The sequence below is a fragment of the Carassius auratus genome, chromosome 18 (genome assembly GCF_003368295.1).
Source record: "Carassius auratus strain Wakin chromosome 18, ASM336829v1, whole genome shotgun sequence".
Classification (NCBI taxonomy): Eukaryota; Metazoa; Chordata; class Actinopteri; order Cypriniformes; family Cyprinidae; genus Carassius; species Carassius auratus.
In genome coordinates this window covers 2,550,547-2,573,892 of record NC_039260.1, presented here as the reverse complement: position 1 = coordinate 2,573,892, position 23,346 = coordinate 2,550,547, and the positions used below count along the sequence as shown (strand labels likewise).

The window sequence follows — 23,346 nt, the reverse complement described above, 5'->3', positions numbered from 1 at the left end:
TTTTTCTTTCTTTTTTTTGTTACTGTAAAAATATGGCATTACGTTTTGAACACCGTTTATTTTGTTAAAAATAAATTAATACTTTTATTTAGCAAGAAAGCATTCATTTGACAATAAAGACATTTATCACACACTTCTATGTTATTTGATAAATTTATTTATTGTCAAAAAAATGAAATTATTTAATTGCATAAATATTCTTAAATAATCCTGAAATTTAAGTAAGGAGCATTTATATTGCTTGAAGATGTTACTACACTTCAAGTGGAGTTAACCTGTGGCAAGTTAATTTTAATGATTTGAAAAGGCACACGTCTTAATAAAAGGTCTAACAGCTGAAAATGCATATCAGAGCAAAAAACAAGTCATGAGATCCAAAAAGCTGCCTGTACAGATCAGAGACAGGATCACATCAAGCCACACATGTGAGAAAGATTTCAGAAAAAATCTGCTGCATCGAAGGTTCTCAGTATCATGTAGTCTCCATTATGCTTAATGGAAGAAGTGGAAGAAGAAGTTGCCAAACTGAGCAACAAGGCCCCTGGAGAAGGGCCTTGGTTAGACAGAAGCTGATGGTCACTGATGGTCTGTTGAGTTATATGCATATAGGAGAAACGTACAAAAGGACAAACATCATTACAATACTCCACAGATCCAGTCTTTATGGAGGTGTGGCCAAACTCAATCCTCTCCTTGGTAAAGACACATATGAGGAGTGGGGCGGGGCCGGGGGCCGTGGGAACAAGGAGCAAGGCCGGGGGAGTGATTGGAGATGAGCGACACCTGCTCGACCCACCGGTCTAGAGTCCCGCGGAGGAGATGGAAGGATATAAAACTGGAGCGACGACAGTGAAGGACGAGAGAGGACCAGGCCTGGGCTTTATTTATGTTTTGGTTTTTATTTGTGCTCATCAGTCGTCCATGAGGGGCTGATGCGCTGTTTTGTGTTTATTTTGTAATTAAAGTTTCATTTTGATTGTCCGCTGGTTCCCGCCTCATTCTTCACGATGATTATGGAGTTTTTATCATTACAACACATATAAACCAACTTGGAATTTGCAACAGAACACCTAAAGGACCCTCAGAGTGTAAGAAAGAAGATTCTCTGGTCTGATGAACCTCAACTCCTAGCATCATGTTTAAAGGAAACCAGCTCTGCTCATCAACTGCAGAGACAACATGATAATGACCCAACAGGACAATATTTCTGGTGAAACCTGAAAATGTGCATCTGCCCCCATCCAACCTGACAGAGCTTGAGAGGTGAAGAGGTGAGAAGAAGAACAATGGCAGATAATTGCCAAATGCTGATGTGCAAAACTTCACCCAAAAAGACTTGAGGCTGTAAAGGTGCTTCAGCTAATTACTGTGTTTAAGGATATGAATACTTATGTACTTATTTCAGTGTTTTATTTTTTAATAAATTTGCAAAGTTGATCCAAATCTATTTTGTGTTTCGTCATTATGTTATATGGAGTGTAAATTAAAAAGCAGTTTATTATAAGGCTGCAACATAAAACAAAAATACAAAGGGTTATGAATACTTTTACAAGGCATTGTATATAATCGTATACAAAAATGAAATAATATTCAGTCATTTCTTATTACATTCACACACATACGTACTTTGTGTAGTATTATTATTATAAAGTCAAGTGGATAGTAATGATAATGTTTTTACAACAGGTTTTTGATCATGTAAATGCATAGCATTTGTCTATTCTAACCCTTTAATCATATACAGTCACAGAAGATGTTGAAAGTGTCTCCAGGAATGTTATTCACACTGAATAAAACAACGCTTTGACTGTTTAGACAAACGCAGCAGGAGGTAAATTTGCTGGTGATGTTCTGCATTACACAAAACCCTTTTGTTCACTTCAACTGTTTCTTATTACTCAATTTGAAAACAAAAATTACTAGCTATTTGTTATATTCTCTCACACTCTTTTCCTCTCCACTTTTTCATATGAGGTGTGATAAAAAGTGTCCAAAGCTATTGTTTCTGAGTAAACAAGTCTATTAAAAGGCAGTTGGCTCTGTTTAATTCAAAGGCAACTTAACACCGTCACCTTATTAGGAGTCCAAGCACCGAAGGAGCCGGAACCCTACTGTTTTCATACTGATTTTCTTCTTTTTCTTCCCTAAAAGTGTCTGGCCAGCCAGAACTGTAAGTCTTAGAAACACCAAATTTGGCAGGATGGTCCCAGATCTCCCCTTCTACTCAGGTGCACACACACCCCCCGATCAGACCATAGGTGGTGCTATAATAACTTACAATAGATTGAATGTTTGAAATTTAATATACAATAAACCTTGAACTTTTCTCTACCGCAACACAAGGCCTTTACTGCAACACATAACTTTGATGCAGTAAAGACATGTTGCGGAAATGACATTTTTGCTAATATTGAGGCTCTATGGCAGCTAGCAAGGTCTACTACATTAGTTTTAACTCTTAGCATCTTAATTGACATAAACTAAATATTGAATTACATGTTTTTAAGATGTAGTTCACAGTACAGAATTACTAAGCTTCATGAATACTGGCACAGAAAATATCTTGTGAGTGAGGTTGTGAGGTGGTCTGTCAGCGATGTGCTCACGTGCTCATTTCTGTTTTTAGAGAAACTAGACTTGTTTGTCTTTGATATAGTGTGATAATAAAAGCCATTTTCATTATTGCTGTAAGGTCTCAAAAGTGTGGGACAGGCACATATGGTTAAAAAAAAAAGCTAAAAATGATCAGTAAATAGGTAAAAAAAAAAATAATAATAATTAAGATGCTGTAAATGAATATGTATATTAAACAATTCCATTTGAAATAATGTTACATTTTAATTAAATAGCTTAATTTACATACAGTATCTCAACATTGAGACCAGAGTTGTATATATATATATATATATATATATATTATAATTATTATTATTATTTCTTTTTTTTTTTTTTTGTCAAGGTGTGTAATGACACTGTGAATATGTTTACAAAGCATAATTTAATTTTAAACTTAAGTACATTTCTTCCAGTGGGTGAAAAATAAGAAGTTAATCCCACACTGAAATTGGTTGAATGTATGTAATGTAAAGTAAAAGTTTTTGAGGTCAGTTGGACTTGAATATTTGACCTGTTTTTTGATGTCAACTTTGATGTCTTCTCAACATCAATTGCTCAATGGGCCGTGCTTGGACCTTGATAATCGCCACTTGCGGCGGTTTGTAGGCTACATTAGGATAAATGAACGCTGTCTCATGAGACGACGAGAAGTCAACATTCGTCTTCAATTTTCTAAACCATGCTCTTCAAAAGTCACAACCTGCCCTAAAGGAAAGGCTGATCTAAAAGTGTTTTTACAAACCTATGACTTCTTTCTTCCTTTGATCACAAAAAGGAGATTTTGGGGAATGTTATGGTCTGACTGTATCAGTGTCTGTTTCTTTTTGTGGAAATGTTCACACATGAAATGCAAGGCGATTAAGACTTGAATCATTCTGCTTAACATCTTTTGTATTACATGCAAAAAAAGAATCCGTTTCAAATGACATAAAATTAAGTAAACAATGGCCTAATATTCTGTTTTATCAGATGGTAATGATTTTCTGAAAAGCCTTTTAAATATCTGGTATCATGTTTGAGGAATGTGAATGAGTTTGGAATGCAGACTGCAAAAAATAGTATACGAAAAATAATATTTGTATAAAAAGAATATTTTCTAAACTGTATTTTAACCTTCTTGAACAGTAAGAAAAATAATTCAACATGCATACATTTGTAAAAAAAATAAAAATAATAAAAATAAAAAAATTATCCATGTGTACGTAACTTTTTAAGGAAGGTGATTCCTGTCATTTATCACATGCTTGTCTTCAGCTGGTAGAACAACTCAAACAAATAGAAAGTATCCACCCATTTCTCAGTATATAGCATTGTTCACTGTGTGATTCCGACAGACACAATGGCACACGGCACAGCGCTGCAGCTCCTGAGCTTGGCTCTCGCTCTGGGACCAGCTCTAGGTTTCTATGGGGGTTCCCTGACATTCACCCCTGGAAACAGATTTCCAGATGGATCAGTGGAGGTAAATCCAGTTTTGAAATGTTACAACTTAATGAATCTCACTTTAATTTGTTTAAATGTATTTTGTATTTTATGTGTGTTACTGTCATTCATTTTATTTTATTATTAATAATAATTATATTATAATGTTTTTATAATATAAATGTTTATTGATAGTTTACATTTGTGTTGATCTTTTACAGTTTTCACATGTAAAATTTTTATAATAATTTTGTTATGTGCTTTCATCATTTTATTGTTTTTACACACTTCTGTATCGCTTTAATTTATTTTCAGTTTTATTATTCTTAATTCTTTAACTTAAACTTATTTATTTCAATTACAGTAAATGCCAAATGAACTAATTTTCATTTATTTTTTAATTTATTTTTTAAGTCCAAGATGTAACAAAAATAAACCTTTCATTATAAAAAAAAATACTAATATAAAGATATAATGTCTTATATAAATCATGTGACAACTAGGCCCTGGTCTATTCTATGTGTTTTTGGCAGATGCACTTTTACTACAGAGAGTCCAGTAGGGGTCCCTGTGGTTCTCAGGTTGACTGGATCTGTGAGAGTGGATCATGTGGCATCCTCACTAACACTGGGCCTGTGGTGACAGACAGTGCAGTTGAAAATCTGTGGTGCCAATCAGAGGTTCACATGGCCACCAATGTCACTAATAATGGTCCATTCATTCTGAGGTAATTCTGACGAATTTTTATATAACAGATCTATGCTCTGCTTTAAGTTATTGATAGTCTTACACTGTAATCATAAAATACACATAATACATACAAATAAATAAATACAAAAATAAAACAAATCCCAAATGATCTGAAAAATGTGTACGTTAAAGGATAAGTTTTGTAGTTAGTGCATAAATTATATGTTCATGTACTTAAACACATAAAAATAAATGATGTATTAACAAAATGCACATGCATATTATTAAATATCTCTATCAGTTCCTCTGGTTGCTGCTGGGAGGATAATGTTCATGGTGTCGGTGGATGGACGCTGCGCACTCATGTTGATGCTGGACGTCGATCTGACACTCAGTCTCCGAACAGATCCCCTGTTTCAGCAGTAATTCCAAACATAAGGTGTCTGCTTTTTAAAATGACATCGTGAAAAAAAAAAATAAATAAATAAATATATATATATATATATATATATATATATATATATATATATATATATATATATATATATATATATATATATATATATATATATATATATATATATTTTACATTTGCATTTTCATTTACAGACACATTCATTTCTGTAAATAAATAATCTTGCTCCATCGTCTTAATAATACACAGGATTCCTCAGAACTGCTTCCAGAGCATTAAGTTGCTGGCACATGATCCAGATGACGATGTAGTGAGATGCAGGTTTAATGATGCCAACTGCACAGTTTGCCATCAACATCAAAACATTCATCTTCAAGAGGTGATGCTTTCTAATGCCAAACTCTTCAACTTAAAGAAAGGAAAATTAAGTTCCTTGACCCTTTTCACATTTTGACCTTTTAATGTATAATTTTGGAATGTGCATGGTTTATTCTTTTTTGTAGGAATCGTGCACTTTGCACAGAGAAAATGCTCTGGACGTAGGTGTGCATGTGTTTGAGCTCATGCTGGAGGATTATGCCATTTCAAACATAACTGTGACTGACGCTAGCGGGGTCTCCTCAGTCAATAATGCACTCAGTGATAGTAACCCAACAGCACTCAGTCAAGTGCCTCTGCAGTTTGCAGTTGAAAGTGAGTGAGAATCACATTATCTGCTATGGGCCAAACAAACACTCTCCCTCAAGCAATAAAATAAGTTTGAAAGCTTCTATATAGCTTTTCAGAAAAAAATTGAAGAAATCACAAAAATGGATTCAAATTAAGTAGAAAAGGGGAAAACATTAAGAACAAAATATTTTTTTTTTTACATACAAAGTCTCGCAAATGAATTGAAAGAATATCAGATATATTAATTTGTCAAAGTACAGTAAAGATTTGTTGTAGAAACAAATTTAATTTTTTTAACAAACAATTACAAAGAAACAGCAAGTTACATTGATTCACATGTAAAAAAAAATTAAGTAGAAAAACTAAAATAAAATGTTCTTGTAAAATGTACTGTAATAATCAGTTTTATTTCCAGTTTTGATAAATAACTTTACAGCGTAAGGAATCCTTATGCAGTAATCCCAACTGACTGCAAGTCAAGGAAATATATTGCTAGTATATAAAAGTCTAAAGTCTGTGCAGAATTTATTTTTGTTTATTTTATTTATACATGTATGTATTTATTTATTGATAAAAGGTATAAAATGTTTAATCTGTTGATGAATGTATTTTTAAACCCAAAGAAAGAAAAATTGGAAGTCAAAAGTACATGTGAAAGAATATAGATATACAGTATAGAGCTAGAGTATTATTTTACCAATATTCGAGACATTGATCACCTCCACAACAACATTCATCTGTGTTCAATTGACCTGAACAACTGGTTTCTGTCATTTGAGAGAGTGCATGTCAGTAGGAGAAGCTAAAACAATGCAAGACATGTCAAAAGAAAAATTGTGGATGAACAGGTTAATGGTGAATTTTATCAGAAAGTAGAAGTGAACACCTATGCTCCACTTACATTAAATGTTCAGTGGACAGTGGTGCCACAGATTTCAAAAAACATTTTTCTTGTGAAGAACAATCAATCTAAAGAGCTTTTGTTCTACTATAAAAAAAAACGTAAACGCTTTAGTGGATGTTAAATGTCTGCCGCGGATTGCAGTTAAGAACATTTAATTTTATGAGTGTATAGGATGCTTTTATTTCAGGTCTGCTGTGAATTGTGTAGCACTGATACTGTGCATTTCTGTGTATTTAAACACAATCTACATCATCTTGCAGTTCTTCCACCATCTCAGGGTTGTGTACCAGGCGTGAACAAACCAAGTTTCTTGACACCAACTCCTTTACATGGAGATGTGCATCATGCCGCTGTGGGAGAGGTGCATGAGATCACCCTCAGAGCACAGATCTCGGACAGCAGGTCTGAAGAATGTTTTGTGTTCATCACACAAAGAATCACAATATTCATCTTAGATATTTATTAAGCCAACTTTTCATTACTGCAACCTCCAGATTCGATTGCATTTAGTTTTTGGTGACAGTCATAGATTTGTAATAAATTATTGCATTTCATTTCTAAGTGGCGTGATTTTGCTGAGTAGATGAATTGAACTGAATTCCTTTTTTATCAGTAGATCCAGCTGGAAAAATACTTTGACATGCTCGAATGTCAATGTTTGCCAAATCAGGTTTTTCATGTGTCTGCTGATTGAGTTACAGTAATGTTATCTGATCTTTCTTTTGCTCCTGTCTGTGTAGCATCTATGACTTCCAGGTCAGCGGCCCCTCTAATATGTCTAAGACTCTGACAAGTGAGAATAATGGGGTTTTGGTGGCAACACTGACCTGGACTCCACAGGAGACGGATCTGTACCGTCGTGTACCTGTGTGTTTCGCAGCAGACACACTTCACAGGTAAAATGGGCTCTATATTTAAATTGATTATTCATGGTCTCTGCATAGTTTTTTATCAGTTCTTGTCTGTGTTTTCTTTATCAGTCAGTCAGAAATGAGGTGCATCATTGTGGCTGTGGCAAAAGCAAGGGTTCTTTCAGGTAAATAAAATAGCAGGAACCTGTATTTAAATTTAAATACAGTATTTAAATACAGAGAAAAATTATTTGCGAATGAATGTTTTTCGAAGTGAATGAATCATTCGCGCATCTGCACCTAATGATTCGTTTCATTCAATGACGTTTCGTCCTTTTGAAGCATATGACTTCTGAATGTTCGAAGGTTTCCCTTATAAAAAAAAAGGTTATTCATGTGTGCTATTAGTTTACTTCCTTTAAACAAAAAATTAGGAAAGAATACTTTTAGTATACTTTTTATGTACTTCTCAGAAATGTGTTTTAAGTACTGCTCAGTTAAAATAACATTTATGCATACTTGACTTACACTTAAAAAAAAAACTCTAAATATATTTGAGCTATACTCCGGGAATCCATGTTTTTATTGTTATACTGTAGGGCACGCTATTACACATCCTCTGTACATAATTTTCAAAACACAAGTGAAGAAGAAACCGAAACAACAGATGTTTCCACATGTAATCTAAAATAGGGGTGCATGATATATATCGGTATGTATATATAAGTATGATGTAAAGTTCACTTAAAGCTGCAGTTGGTAACTTTTGACGCTCTAGCGGTTAATAAACAGAACTCCTTGCTGTCTTGCGGAAGAACATCATAGCCGGATCTACTTCTTTCTGTTTATGTCTATGAAGAATCACAAAGGTACTGGGTTACTCCGCCGCGGTACCCCCGAAGCAATCTAAAATAGTCCGAATATAAACACTTATTATAGGTGCACCCTAGTGATTCAGGACAAGCTAAAAACACGGTTTGGAAAATGGAGTCATGGTGTACTCGCTTATTATATACCTTTTTCTACATTTTGAACACAAACAAAGTTAAGGACCGCAGCTCTGATTGGTTGTTTTCTTACCGGGAGCGGTCAGTAACTGCAAATGGCAATAGGAGCACTGGGAGGAGCCAGAGGAGCTTGATTTTTTTCACAGATTAGTCAGGACATAATGACAGGTTTAACAAATATGTAAAAAATATATTTTTACAAAAGTTACCTACTGCAGCTTTAAAGAAAACTTACAAGTATACTTGCAGTATAAAACTACTAGTTTACTGAGACTATACTTCAAAGTGTACTAAAAATGCTACAAGTATTTAATTAGTAAACTATCAGTATACCTATAAGTTCACTTTTTTTGCAGTACAAACTAAAAACATAGTAAACTAGTTGTGCACTCAAAGTTTACCACTGTTATTCTTATAAAGTCTATAGAGTCGTATAAAGTCTATACGTTTATATTCTAGAAAGTGGGCCAATTTAGTCCCAAGGAGTATTGAAATAGTACACTTTCAAGTATACTACTAGAACACTGATATTTGTATATTTGCTACATAAAGTGTACTTAAAACTATACGTGTATTTTACTTAAGTATACTTAATAAAATAAACTTGAAGTATACAAAGAGTTCACAACTAGTGCTAATGTTAAAGCTATAATTTATTTAGGCTGCTTTGTTATAATTTGTGGAGAAAAAGGTGCTTTAATATTATTTCTAGAGTCCTTTACTTTAATGGTTTTTTTTTTACATGAATATGCAGCCTAATAAAATTCTAAATTACTGGTCGTCAACATCTCAACAACTCAAAATTGTTTTTAATGAATCGGTTTGACTAAATGATTCACTCATGAAACACAAATATTTTCACTTATCAACACTTACTGACATAACAATGTAACTTACAAAAAAAAGAGCCACTGAATGTTTCAATGAACAAATCTTTTTGGTGAGTCACTGACTGCACATCACTACCACTAAAAACAACTTTAGCTTGTACATTGTGTTGTTGTGGCTGTACCTAACAAACCTTGAGCCAGTTATTCAGGTAGTTAGATAAACTGTCAAGTTAAATGCTAATGTCCACTAGAATGCAGTGAGTCAGTCAGTCATTGTGCAAGTCCTGCGTAACTAGAAGCATTTGCATTCACATAATTGTGTTAAATTTAATCCCTGGATGTTTTTGATGATTTAAATGCAAGTCACATAAAAAATACCCCAGTGACTTAATGCTGTATCATATCTTTCAAGGTGAAGCAAAAGTCATCTGTGAAGATAACAGAATCAGCATTGTTGTCAGTAAAGCAACAATGGATGGTATTGACCAGAACTGGCTCCAACTGCGAGACCCCACCTGTTCCCTTACCGCCAATGAGACCCACATCATGGGCACGATGTCTCTCAACACCTGTGGCACTACCATTGATGTATGCCAACTAATATGTAAAATATTTGTGTTGCATTGAAGGCCCTTACATTCTCTTTATTTTTCCCTCTTTTGTCTTTGTTTTCAACACCAACCAGGACACTGGAGATTTCATCGTCTTCAAAAACGAGATCAACTCCTTCGAGAACCAGAATGCTGTTATCACCAGACGCAATCAAGTTAAAATTGGCTTCTCCTGCCAGTATCCCAAAATGGCCAGTGTCTCCAACCGCTACGTCAACCATAAATCTGACTACATCTTCACTGAATCCAGCTTTGGCACGTTTGGTTACGCGTTTGAAGTTTTCACCGACAGTAGCTTCAGCAGTCAGGTGGATCCCAGCCTGTATCCGGTGCAGGTTCAGCTGATGGACCAGATCTACATGGGCATTGAAGCTCGTACTGCTCTACCAGAGGTCACTCTCTTCGTTGAGTCCTGCAGAGCCACTCCTGAAGACAATCCATTCAGTGCTGTCTTTTATGACATCATCAAAGATGGGTAAGACTTTATAATGAACCAGATTTGATCATTTTTAGAATAAAAAATAGGATGTTGCCCATTTTATGGTCTTCCAGCCATACGCATGAGCAATAACATGAACTAATGATAGAGTAAGTAGGCCTATAATTAGTCCAAGAAGTCTATTCATTGTATTCCAAGCTTATCATTGGTAATGCTTAAAACACTGAAGGAACTTTGCAAAAAAATTTTTTTGCTTGATTAAGCTTTTGGGCTGCTAACGAAAAGGTTTCAGGTTCAAGCCCTTGTACAAAGTAGGTGGTCTCCTTTAAATACACGGTTGGCCTTCAAAGCTTTATTGAACCTCACAATGGCTTTTCTCAGAACCATTTATAATTACCGTGGCTGCATGTGTGGTTTAGTAATGCGGAAAAAACAAGTGTGAAGCTAAAGATTGATGTTTGTATTAGTGCACGTGATGTGTTTTTCAGTGCTAAACACACTTGTTTACAACGTATTAGTGAGAGAAAACAATTTGTAATTTATTTATAAGTTGGAGTTAGTCATTGCATTTAATCCACTAAAAACTTAATCTGCTGAGAGATCTCAAAATAGCATAATTAATACTTGTATTCAGCAAGGACACGTTATATTGCTCAAAAATGTCACTCAGAGACATTCAGAACGTAATTCAAAGAAATGCAGTTTTTTAAACTTTCCATTCATCAACAAATCCTGAAAAAATATTATTTTTCTACAAAATGAGCAGCACAACAGTTTTCAACATTGATAATAATAATGTTTCTTCAGCATCAAATCAGTATATTAGAATGACTTCTGAAGGATCATGTGACACTGAAGACTGGAGTAATAATGCTGAAAAATATAGCTTTGCATAACAGGAATAAATTGTGTTTTAAAATATTTCAAAATAGATAACAGTCATTTTAAATTGTAAAAATATTGCACAATATTACTGCTTTTATTGTATTTTTGAGCAAATAATTGCAGGCTTGAAGAGCAAAGACTATTCAGTGTGTATATAGACTATTCAGTTCATCAAGAAACAACAAGTGTATTATATTGCATTTTCTTTTTACCTTCAAATCAGTCATGCACAATACCAAATTTCCTGAAATAGGCAATAATAATGTAATTCAGTTCCTTGATTGTGTTTTTTCAGGTGTGTTGTGGATGATACACTAATGGTTTACCCAAGTGCCTCCACAAAGTATGAATTTCAGATCCAAGCCTTCAAGTTCACAGGAGGCTTCGATGAGGTACAACACATCTGCGTAACAACTGTGTTTGTGTTTAGCAGGCACATTTCACTATAATACTCTAAAATCATGTTGACAGGTGTACATCAGCTGCTCCGTGATCCTGTGTGCAAGAGACAGCTTAAACTCCAGATGTGCCCAAGGTTGCCTGGGCCAAGCTGCACGCAGACGTAGGCGAGATGTGAGCCAAGAAACTGCCAGGCACTACATCACCCAGGGTCCCTTGCAAGTGGCGAGACAGACTCGTAATGCTGGTATATGAATATGGTTTAACAGAATAGTTGATTGAAAGTATGAATCATTCCTTTAAACAATGACTGTGATATGATTTCGGTAACACTTTGATTGTATTAGTTAACATTGGTTACATTAACCATTAACATTAACTAATGTTAACTAACAATAAGTAATATATTTCTTGTGGTATATTTTCATCTCTGATAATGTTTGTTAAAGGAACAGTCCACCCAAAACATAGTGAGGATGAGTACATTTTTAGCTAAATGTAATTTTTGGGTGAACTATTCCTTTAACTAATGTTCATGAATGAAACATTATTGTAAAGTGTTTGCCATGATTTCTATGTCATGGTCTTTGATGTTGCTCTTTCATTTTGCAGCCTCAAATGATGGTGGATTTCTTCACATGAGCACAAGCACCGGGGTCTTTGCAGGACTCTTTGTTGTCTCCATTGCGGTGTTGGTGGGAATACTGGTATATAATGCCAGAAGAACCAGATCTATTGACCGCATGCATCTACTGTCCCCTTTCTGAGATACTGTAGTGACCAGTTTGAGAACTACATCCTTCCAGATTATAAATTGTAAAAGTCTTTCCAGTTTCCCATACATGAGCAGTAAATGAACAGTTATTGAAGTAAATGGTATAAACGCACAACAATGACTATTGGTGTGGCTGGTATTATCCCAATTCTTTCATCCTCTTTTTTTGCCACTTATTTCCTTCCTTTACTTTCACACATCATTCGTCAATGAAACATAACGTTTATTGGGGTGTAATTATAGATAACATGAAACTTCACTTATAATCTTACTGAGAATGAGATGGCATTCCAGGGCTATTGTAATAACAAACATTTATTAATGAATTTTGGTTTTAAAATAAACTGTACATTCAAGCATTTATTGTGTCGGTGTGTGGTTATTTGCAAAAATACCCTCCTTGGTCAATTTGATGTGCAGAAAGTGTTTATTCAAGCATTATTGTACGTACTGCTTCACATTAGTCATTATAAGAAATAAAGTATTGCTTTCAGTAGAGAAGCAGCCCACATATAAAACTAAAATATTTAGAATGAGATTAAAGCATTTTTGTCACTCACACACTTCCCCTCTTGATATAAATCACACGCAAATCGTAAATTAGATGATTTTAATATTATTGCATAACATTAAAATATTAAATTTCATGGGACTTGCTAGCCTATACAAAAGTACATAATCTTCATGAATTCAGCCCTTTTATATTCTCACACTTATGGAAAAAAATTTTTTTTACTGAAATGATATATTAACTCTTCACTAAAATCTTAATGAAAAGAAAGAATATACAAATAAAAATTATTCCATTCTTTCAGATGACAAAAACAATATCATTTAATGTAGGTCAAAGTAATTTAGGAAAAAGTCTACATTTTAATTATATGAATAACGATTATGGATAAAATGCATCTAAAATCAACTTAAGTTAATCTACATGATAATGATCAATGATCGTCACTCACGATCTCAAAAATACTGGAGCATTTCCAATTAGTCATCATGACTGTGTTTTATTTAATGTGGAAGTTTATAAAAGAAAAATCTAAACTAGGCCTAATGTAGTTAGGCCAGCATCTTAGCAGCAACCCTTCTTATAAGCTCAGTGCTGAAATGCTCTTATAATAATAATAATAATAATAATAATAAGTAATCTCAAAAATGATCTTACTTTCATGTCACCTACATCAGATGAGCTATGGGAAAGCAAAACTTCCTGATGATAAATGAAGTGGGGGGAAAAGCTGCAGGGCAGGAAGTACATGAATATTCTTGTATGTAAGATTTCAGAAAGATTATACATGTCTTTAAAATGCATCCAGTTTCCTTTTTCTTTTTTTTCTACAGATCCACTTTATCTCAGCAGATTAGAGAACACAATTTTAAATGTCATATAAAGTCATATGCATAAAATGATTGACTGCAATATGCAAAAATACACGGGCATTATAATGAGCTGCTAGTGAAAGTAGAAGGGAAACATAATACGTTTTAAAATGAATTAAAGGATTAGTTCAATTTCAAATTTACAGTTCCTGATAAATTACTCACCCCCATGTCATCTAAGGTGTTTACGCCGTTCATTCTTCAGTCAAAAAGAAATTAAGATTTTTGATGAAAACATTCCAGGATTATTCTCCTTACAGTGGACTTCAGCGGCTACCTAATGGTCAAAATTACAGTTTCAGTGCAGCCTCAAAGGGCTCTACACAATACCAGACGAGGAATAAGGGTCTTTATAGTGAAACAATTGGTAATTTTCTAAAAAATAAAATAAAATAAAAAAAAGTATATGCTTTATAAGCAAAATGCGTGACTTCACGTAATAAGTTATGTTGAAAAGGCCACGCTTGACGTAGGCCTGTTTTTTCAATAAAACTATAATACTTGAAACATGAAACTAGTGAAAAGCTAAATTAAATGAAAAGATTTGATTGCTGTATTGCATTTAGACCTGCTCATGTTACATCGTATTTTATTTTTTTACGTGTTTTACAGCGTTGCTCACTATAACAATCACATACGATTATGTTGAGCCTAGGAATGCAGTGGCCAATCAGAAACGGTCAGATAAGTCATCACAAAATTTAGTTTAGACTGAAACTTGCAAATTAAAGTTGTCATATTTTATTTATTTTATTTAAAACTTTATTTAAAAATTTAGATTTAAATTTTATTTCAGTATATAAACATTTTAGGGCTAACTGTCATTACACTTAATTAAAATAAGAATTTTTTCTAAACATGCTAGCTAAAATAAAAGTAAAATGTTTCAGGTTTCTTTGATGAATAGAATAAATGACATTTTAAAATATTTTCAAACTGAAATTTTAAATAGTTAAAACTATTTTACATTTTACTTTTTTTCTGTACTTTGGATCAAATAAATGAGGAGATGTTTCCTTTAAAAACATGAAAAATCTTACTGTTGAAAAACTTTTCACCGGTACTTTGTTTGTGTGTGTGTGTGTGTGCGTGTGTGTGTGTGTGTGTGTGTGTGTGTGTGTGTGTGTGTGTGTGTGTGTGTACATTATGTATGTATGTGTGTGTATGTATTTCTGTCATGACAACTCTCAGAGGGATTGGCATGGTAATGTACGTGAGAATGTTCATGTATTTTGTCTTGGCAGAATAGATCTGCTACGCTGCTGCGGCTGCTAAACCCAAGCCTTGCTACTGCCAATACATCCATAACAGGTTGCTGTGAGCATGTAAGAAATATTGCTGCTGCAAATATAACACACATAAAATAACCACCCATAAAGCAGGAGACATAGAAGGGACAATACCAGCCAAAACAAGAACAAAACACCCCCCAACAAGTAAATCTATGACAAAGACATATGTACTGCTGCGGCTCCGAAGAGCCATGTGAACCGGATGAATTACTATTTATGTGTGCCTTGACTACCACGCCAACTGGCTTAACACTAGTGGCCTATGGCTATGTGAGCCTTGACTACCATACTGACCGGTTTAATAATAGTGGCTTATGACTACTGTATGTGAACCTTGGCTACCAAGCCGACCAGGGGTGCGTTTCCCGTACAACTCGCAGATTAACCATAGTACGATGCATCATTATGGAACTAGCTAGTCACGACTGTTTCCCGAAACCATGGTACCTGTGTCACAGATCCATCATTCAAACTACTTTGGTTTGAGCCGTCGTTCTTCTTCTTCTTCGATCTAATGGCTGACTGGAGCCATGAGCACATACCACCACCTACAGTAATATGGTTTTATTTTCTCTTTTCTTCAACTCGAATTACCCTTTAGAAATGACGTTACGTAGGAGTCAGTGATGCGCGGTTCAATGTATAAACAACCCGCACCCGACCGATGTTTTCAACTAACCCGCACACAACTCGGACCGCAAAAAAAGAAAAAGAAAATTTTGTACCCAATCCGCTTCCTGACCCACATTTTTTAAAAGTAGTAAATGCGTCGCCCCTTTATATTAATTTAATTACTTAAATAGACTATAGCCTATAATAAGCGTTATGACCACACACATAAGGCTTGCCACAAAGAACCGGTTAAAGTAATGATTATGAATGTGTTTAAATTAGCAAGGACTCATTTAATTGTTTAGTAATAAACTGGTGTTTGCTGTGTCACTGCAAAGATGAAGTTGACGATGCGGACTCGCCATGAACACCAGAGAAATGCACATTTCATATGGATTACATAATCAGAGAGTATCCTTTTTATTTTGGTTTGAATATGTTCATTTAAAAGTAGACATTTCAAGCTTTCTGTAATATATTGCCTATATTTCTTTTTAAACCCACGGACGAAATAATTAAGACACTACCTGTCCCAAAATATCACCCAAAGTTTCTACAGCTTTTTCTTAGCTATTTCAGAATCTGGAAAAATGACTGGGGCTAACTTGTTACTGCAGTCGAGCGATATAAATGTGTGTGATGTACGGCATGATAAATGCTCATCACTTCTGCTGCCCAAACTATGTCAGACTGTGGGTCATTTGGTTTATTGTAAAACGATTGCACTGATTTGCATGTATCTTGATGATGTGCTTTTTTCTGTGGTACTCACATGCACAATGTCGCTCACGTCGTATTCTCCACCATGTCCCACAGAAAAACTGCTTTGCATAAAATGCAAGAGTAGGCTATGTAGCGGTGCATTCGCTATTAAAAGTGCATCTTCTCTTTTTCGTGGCCACACTGGCCATGGCTGCTTAACCTGACCGAACAGTGCGCATGCTCTTCAATTTGAGATTGTTGAGGCGTTCGTGCACCAGTCAACAGTTTGATTGATGTAAGACTCAGCCTATCGACTAACACTTTTATTGCTCTCCTCTGAACTATTGGACCTAGTTAACAGTACGCCCATGGACGTGTCCGTGTATTTATTAGGGTCGAATGAAAAGCGGGACAGATGCTTAATTTGAATGAGGTGGGACAAAGGGTAAAATTGCTGTGGACACCTGTTGATTATTTTGGTCAATTTTTCCTATTTAAGTATCCTTGTCTTAAAGTCCACCAAAGGACTTTCACATTTGGCTCTCAAACTCTGGAATAGCCTTCCTGATCATTTTCGGGGTTCACACACACTCTCTCTATTTAAATCTAGATGAAAAACGCATCTCTTTCACCAAGCATTCAAATAATATCTCTTAAATTGTGACTGCAGTTGCATCTGATCAAATGTGCATTCTTATTCTTTAGCGTGGGCTAATTAATTTTACTTTGTTGGAACAGCAGCTATGCTAATGATGTCTCTATTTGTTTCTCTGTTTTACATCCCGTGGTAGGATTTACACAAGCTCCAGTCTGGATCCAGAACACCTGAGAAGAGATGATGCTGACCCCTCAGAGGACCCCAGATGATGCTAACCCTGAATCAACAAACAGAACTAACAAATATTGCTACAAGTGTGACTGCATCATATAATAATTACTGTTAATAATGTTTATCGTCTGGCTGACTACGTCTTGCATAAATTTTTCTGAAAAATCCTTTCATATGCGCACAAACTGACAGTCAGTCACTACTTATAAGCTACTACTAAAAATTGTAGAAACATAATTTTCTGTGAAGTTGCCTTGAAATGATTTATATTGTAAAAAGCGCTATACAGATAAACTTGAACTGAATTGAATTGAATCGCCATTCAGCCATGTGTTACACAAATTTTCAAAGCATGAAATTGCAGTTCTTTTGGAGGAAGTGGAAAATAAAGTGTTTGCAAACCAAATGTTATCAAACTTTTGTTTATATAGCAGTAGGCCTACTTTTAAATGAAAAAAGTGCACAATACACATTCTTTTGGTTGCATTATCAGTTTAGTGCATAACAATGTGATTAATTGCGATTAATCTCAGACAATGATGTGATTAATCGTGATAAAAAAATTAATCATTGCCCAGCACTTACATATATATAATCTTATTTTATTTCAGTTCATGCTTATTTTATTTCATGTAACAAATTTTTTATGGTTTTAATTTTAGTTAACTATAATAACCCTACTGTGCACTACAATTACAAGTTCAGTAACAATATATCTCACTTGCATCATAAGAAAATCTACAAACAATTTAAAATGTGCAAATGATTCATTTTGGGGTTAACTACACGGTTAAACAAGCATTATATTTAGCCTTCTTTATTCAAAAATATTTGACAGCTAGAATGAGACAACTAACTAATCAGAGCCAAATATTTCAGAGTTTAAATAGTGATATTGTTCAGAAATGTAACTAACAATTTCAGGTCATTTTCCCTTGATTTCCTCTTTGATATTGCTTTTATTTGATTTCTGACACTTACACCGAACCAAACTCTGCCACTGCTTCCAAACCATGTTTTACATATAGATTTTCATATATTTTTAAAAGCACAATGCTCCTTATTTAACTTAACAATTGTTTTTTAATAGAGAAACAAAAATAAGATCTTAAAATAAGATCTGAACATGTTTTATTCACCCTCATGTACAGCTGATGATTGACATAAGTGGCCCAGTCCAGATTCCACAAAGATGAGCTGCAGATTAGAAGGAAGTTCAGCATCACTTACAGTCTGTATGGGAATTCATTTGCTCATCTAGCTCAACTGGTTTATTTTTCTTTCTTTCCAGGTTGTCATATGTAAACCTTACCAGTAAGAACAGAAAAAGAAAAAGAAAAACATTTAAAAGACAATGCCACCAACAATTGAGTCAGCTGCGAGATTGTGGTTGAATTCTTTTGCATATGCAATTCAAATGTTTGTGCAAATTATTTAAAAAAAAAAAATGTATTATTCATTTTATGATATGCAAGTCCAAGAATATGTTTGTATATTGAATATTAAAATAAATATATTTAATTATATAATTTTATTTTTAATGAAAAAAAGGAACAAAGGGCATTACAACCTCAAGACAATACATTTTTCATACATTCTTTGGAGTATAGCATCAAACTTATCCTCAATGATATGTGTACACAATCCATTTTTCCCACTGCTACATTTTTCCAAATTAAGTCAGTAACAGTAAATGCAAGTTTCTCCATACAGTATATTTAGTTTACAATTCCCAACCACTGATCCATTGTTGGAGGGTCAACCTGGAACCATTTCGACTGCTTGCTAAGAGTATTTTATCACTGTCTAGAACTAGCAGGTGTGTCCCTCTTGGACATATGCAACGCTGTGGGGTGGTCCACGCCCTCTACATTTGTCAGATTTTATGATCTAGGTATGCGAGCCACTCCTGGCTCTTCTGTTCTCTCGCCTTAGCTGTGATACGGACACACACTAGGTAGGGATTTGGAATTCTGGCAGTGTGGGCACATCGTTCCCCAAAGTGTTTGACGCAGCTCGAGTTCCTGAAGACGAATGTCCCAAGATAACGTATGTAACCCTTTTTCCTCGAGGGAATGAGATGCTGCCTCGCATCGCCATACTTCTGGCACCCCTGCTGGTGTTTGCTTCCCTACTCGAAGTTGAAGCCAGCACGTGCTTTTATAGCTTCCTGGTTGCTACGACACCACGCCCGTGATGCCACGCCCTTCCATTGTACAGACTGCATATGATATTCAGAGTCGGTCTCGCCAAAGGCATTTCCCCAAAGCGTTCGATGCAGCATCTCGTTCCCTCGAGGAACTAGGGTTACATACGTAACCTTGGGATATTTTATGTATTTTTCTCTGGTACAGTGTCATGAATGAAAAATCCAACTCCTCCCCTAATATTTTTCCAATTTATGCTTCCACGTCATGCCAGTAACGTTGTATTTTTGAATATGTCCAAAAAAATCTGGAAATGATTAGCCATTTAGGTTCCACACTGCCGCCAACAAAGGCCCAGACTCTGTTAGCCTCTGAGTGTTGCTGTTAATTTAGGAGTTAAAGAAACTTATTAAATTCCTTCCATTTCCAAACTCTTGCCAGGATCTGAAGTTTGTTGTGTTTGCCTGTGTAACACATACAGTATATCTATCCAGACTTCTTCTGTTAATTGAGAGTCTGATTCCCATTTCTGTTTAACATAGTTTATATCTCAGTCTTGTGGTCACAGTACTGTGCAGTGTGTCCAACTTCAAAGATGAAAGATTAAAAAAAATGCCAATCATTCTTTAGCAGTGTTTTCCTTTACTGGTAATCATGCCAGATTATAGACTGTCATTTCCTCCAGCAGATACAATAAAACATAAAGTTGTTCCCAGATGCAGTACACTTCACTTCTGATCAGCATGCATCTAACCTCTCTGCTCTTGGCTGAGCTTCTGCTGGTCACTACAGCAACAGCATCACACTTTTATGGAGGCTCAATGACCTTCAACCCAAGAAGGAATCATGATGGATCATACAAGGTGAGAATTCCTGAATTATAACTGTATCAATAGCAGCCATAGTCATTGTTGGGTGAATTATAATAAAGTGTAAAACAAAATATTAGATTTATTTGCATTTCATTTTAAAGCATTTAGCAAAAATATATGATTTTTATAATTTTCATTTCATTTTTGAAAGTTAGATTAATGTGACAACAATGTTGCTTTTAAAATGTGTTTTGTTGAAAATACATGCTTTAAAAATATTTTGTAACTTATTTCATTAGATTACTTAATTTGAGTATTTTAATCTAAATACTTTGGAATACTTTGGAACACTTAAGGTAAGGGGCATATTAACTTTGATGTCTTGTTTTTTATGTTAACCTCATCTAAATAAAAATGGGTTGCATGAATGCATTTAAAATGGTTATAAATGCATTAATATTGCTATGAGATTAATGTTTTAAATATAAAATTTTGAATATACAAAAAAAATGATGGGAGGAAAGTATTTTTTAAATATTAATAACTAAAACTGCCAATAGGTAGTGGCAAAGCACTGTCTTAAAGACAGTCATGGAATAATTTGATTCATTCAAAAGGACAGATTAATTCAGGAATCAAGCAAGTGATTTCATTTAAATTTCGTTAAAAATGCGTCTTCATTAAAATAAATAACTGACATTTAAAATCAAAGTAATCACTTTGGTTATCTAAAATTCTATTTGAATGTAACTGTAATTTGATTGTCACCCATTTATAATGTAACTATAACATTGTTCAGATTTTGTATTTTAAATATGTAACGGTGTTACATGTATTTCATTACTCCCACACCCTGTTTAACAACCAAGCTACTATTTTAACCTTTGTAAGCTTATTAAAAGTTGAATTAACCACTTTAAGAAATTACATATATGTACATCTTTGTGTTGCAACAAATTATGTGAATCTGTATTTTTTATTTTTATATTCAATAATTCAATAAACCTGCATTTTGAAGTTTGGCTACACATATGCTTGATAAACATTATTTCTTCAAAGCCATGTGTCAACCTCTATCAAGTAGCTATTTGGTTAAACTTGAATATAACTGATTTTTTTATAAATGCAATCAACAAAACTGAAGAAACTTATCTTTAAGAAACACTAATCACCATACTGGTGACATAAGATGTGTTCAAACAAAACATCTCTTTAAACACTTAATCCTCAAATGTCACCAGAAATTGACAAAATATAATTATTATTACACATACATTATTCAAGTGCTAAGAATAAGGAATTATTTCCCCCATTACAATGCTTCAGTGGTCCTATTCTGCAGCTTGCTAAATTTAATGTTGTCAATTAATAAAAATATAGCAAACGCATATATAACATCCGTCAGTAAATATTACTTAGGGTAGATAAGTAAAAAAAAAACATTGATAAATAATAAATAAAATAAATAAATGAGAACACAGTTCCATCTTCACTTAAAAGATCACACTATTTATTATGGGTTTATAATTTAGATTTTTTTTAACAGTATAGCAGGTAGTAGTTCTCTTACATGCATCTTTTCTGCACTTTGTTGTTTTCGATGAGAAAATTTGTGAATGTAGATTTAGAATTCTACCAGTGAGCACATCAGGAATCCAGTGTTCTCTGCAGTGATGAATAAAAAATCCCTCTGATTTGACACTGCATCCATAAGCTCAAAAGAAATGTGTGTGATTGATTATAATGCTCAATGCTGAAAGAAAAAAGTGCATAAAAAGAAGGCTGATGCAACTTAAGCAAATCTACTGTAAATTGCCATAATAATAAATCCCTCATTAATTTCTACCCCTAGAGTGTAGTGTTTTATAGTACAAAGCCGCGTTTCCACCGCAGGAACTTTACCCAGGAACTAGGTACTTTGGGCCGGTACTCTTTGTGTTTCCACCACAGGAACCAGGAACTTAATAAAGTTCCGGGTAAACAAATGCACATCAGAAAGTACCTGCCCCTACTTTTTTCAGTGTTCTGGAACTTTTGGGGCGGGACTTGGGTGCTTAACATCCTGATTGGTTGAGTTCATGCAGCATTGTGATTTCAGCCACCATTTCTTCTGATCATTTTCAAAATATTACTATTATTGTGTCATGAAATATAATTTTACAAGTATTTCAGGCAATACTCCTAAAATGTTTCACCGATTTCGGAGACGTGAGCTCCATGCGATCAGCGGGAGCTCAGAGCTCATGTATCCGCATAGAGCAGCCTCACCTCGGCTAGACCTTCTGATATGTGCCTCTGGCTCTGATGTCTCTTTAGTGTTTAAACATAAAATGTCGTTCGTTTTGGGTAAATCTAACAGGTAATCTTTGGTCTGTATTCAATTTATCTATATATTAAAATGAAAATAAAAAAGGCAAATTTAAATAATATTTTGCTTCATTGTAATGACTGTATATATACACATTTCCCTGAACTAAGTAAATTTCTGCTGCTATTATCATGTTCATATGAAAACGAAAGGAGGTAGTGGTATTTGATATCCTATTTCGTTTTATTGTATATGTACAGTGAAGAAAATTGCAGTAGCCACGACGGGCAGACTGATGTTGTCAAGTACGCTGCTGTTTGCAGAATTACTGGATTTGCGACATCGAGGACATCACACTACCGAGTCGAATGCGCAAAGTCCAAACTACTGAGGATGCATGTTCAAAATCAGTGTACTTTGTATTGAGAAACACGGGCAGACCTACGTCACCAGTCTATTTGCCTAATCTCAATCCCTGGCTCCACCTAACCAAGTGTCGAGGTGTCCTTGAGCAAGACACCTAACCCCAGCCGCTCCTGACGAGCTGGATGGTGCCTTGAATGGCTGACACCACAGTCGGTGTATGAATGAGTGAGTGAGTGAGTGAGTGATGGCCATGTGGTCTGTTGAAAGTGCTATATAAATGCAGTCCATTTACCATTTCTGTAAATAGACTGTTGTAAATATTACACACTGCATACTCAAACTATAATTAAAATATTTCAGGTTGAGCTTCGCTTCAAGACAA

The 23,346-nt window shown here is 34.6% G+C and overlaps 1 protein-coding gene across 1 annotated transcript; it reads left to right on the top strand.

Moving 5' to 3' along the window:
* Positions 1-3,949: 3,949 nt before the first annotated feature.
* LOC113118129 (pancreatic secretory granule membrane major glycoprotein GP2-like) lies at positions 3,950-12,866 on the top strand. The gene is made up of 13 exons (XM_026287054.1): positions 3,950-4,078; positions 4,572-4,765; positions 5,030-5,167; positions 5,393-5,522; positions 5,647-5,836; positions 6,977-7,118; positions 7,457-7,612; positions 7,697-7,752; positions 9,817-9,992; positions 10,090-10,490; positions 11,635-11,731; positions 11,811-11,985; positions 12,351-12,866. The coding sequence occupies exons 1-13, from the start codon at positions 3,956-3,958 to the stop codon at positions 12,503-12,505; spliced, it is 2,133 nt and encodes a 710-aa protein (XP_026142839.1). The 5' UTR covers positions 3,950-3,955; the 3' UTR covers positions 12,506-12,866.
* Positions 12,867-23,346: the final 10,480 nt, after the last annotated feature.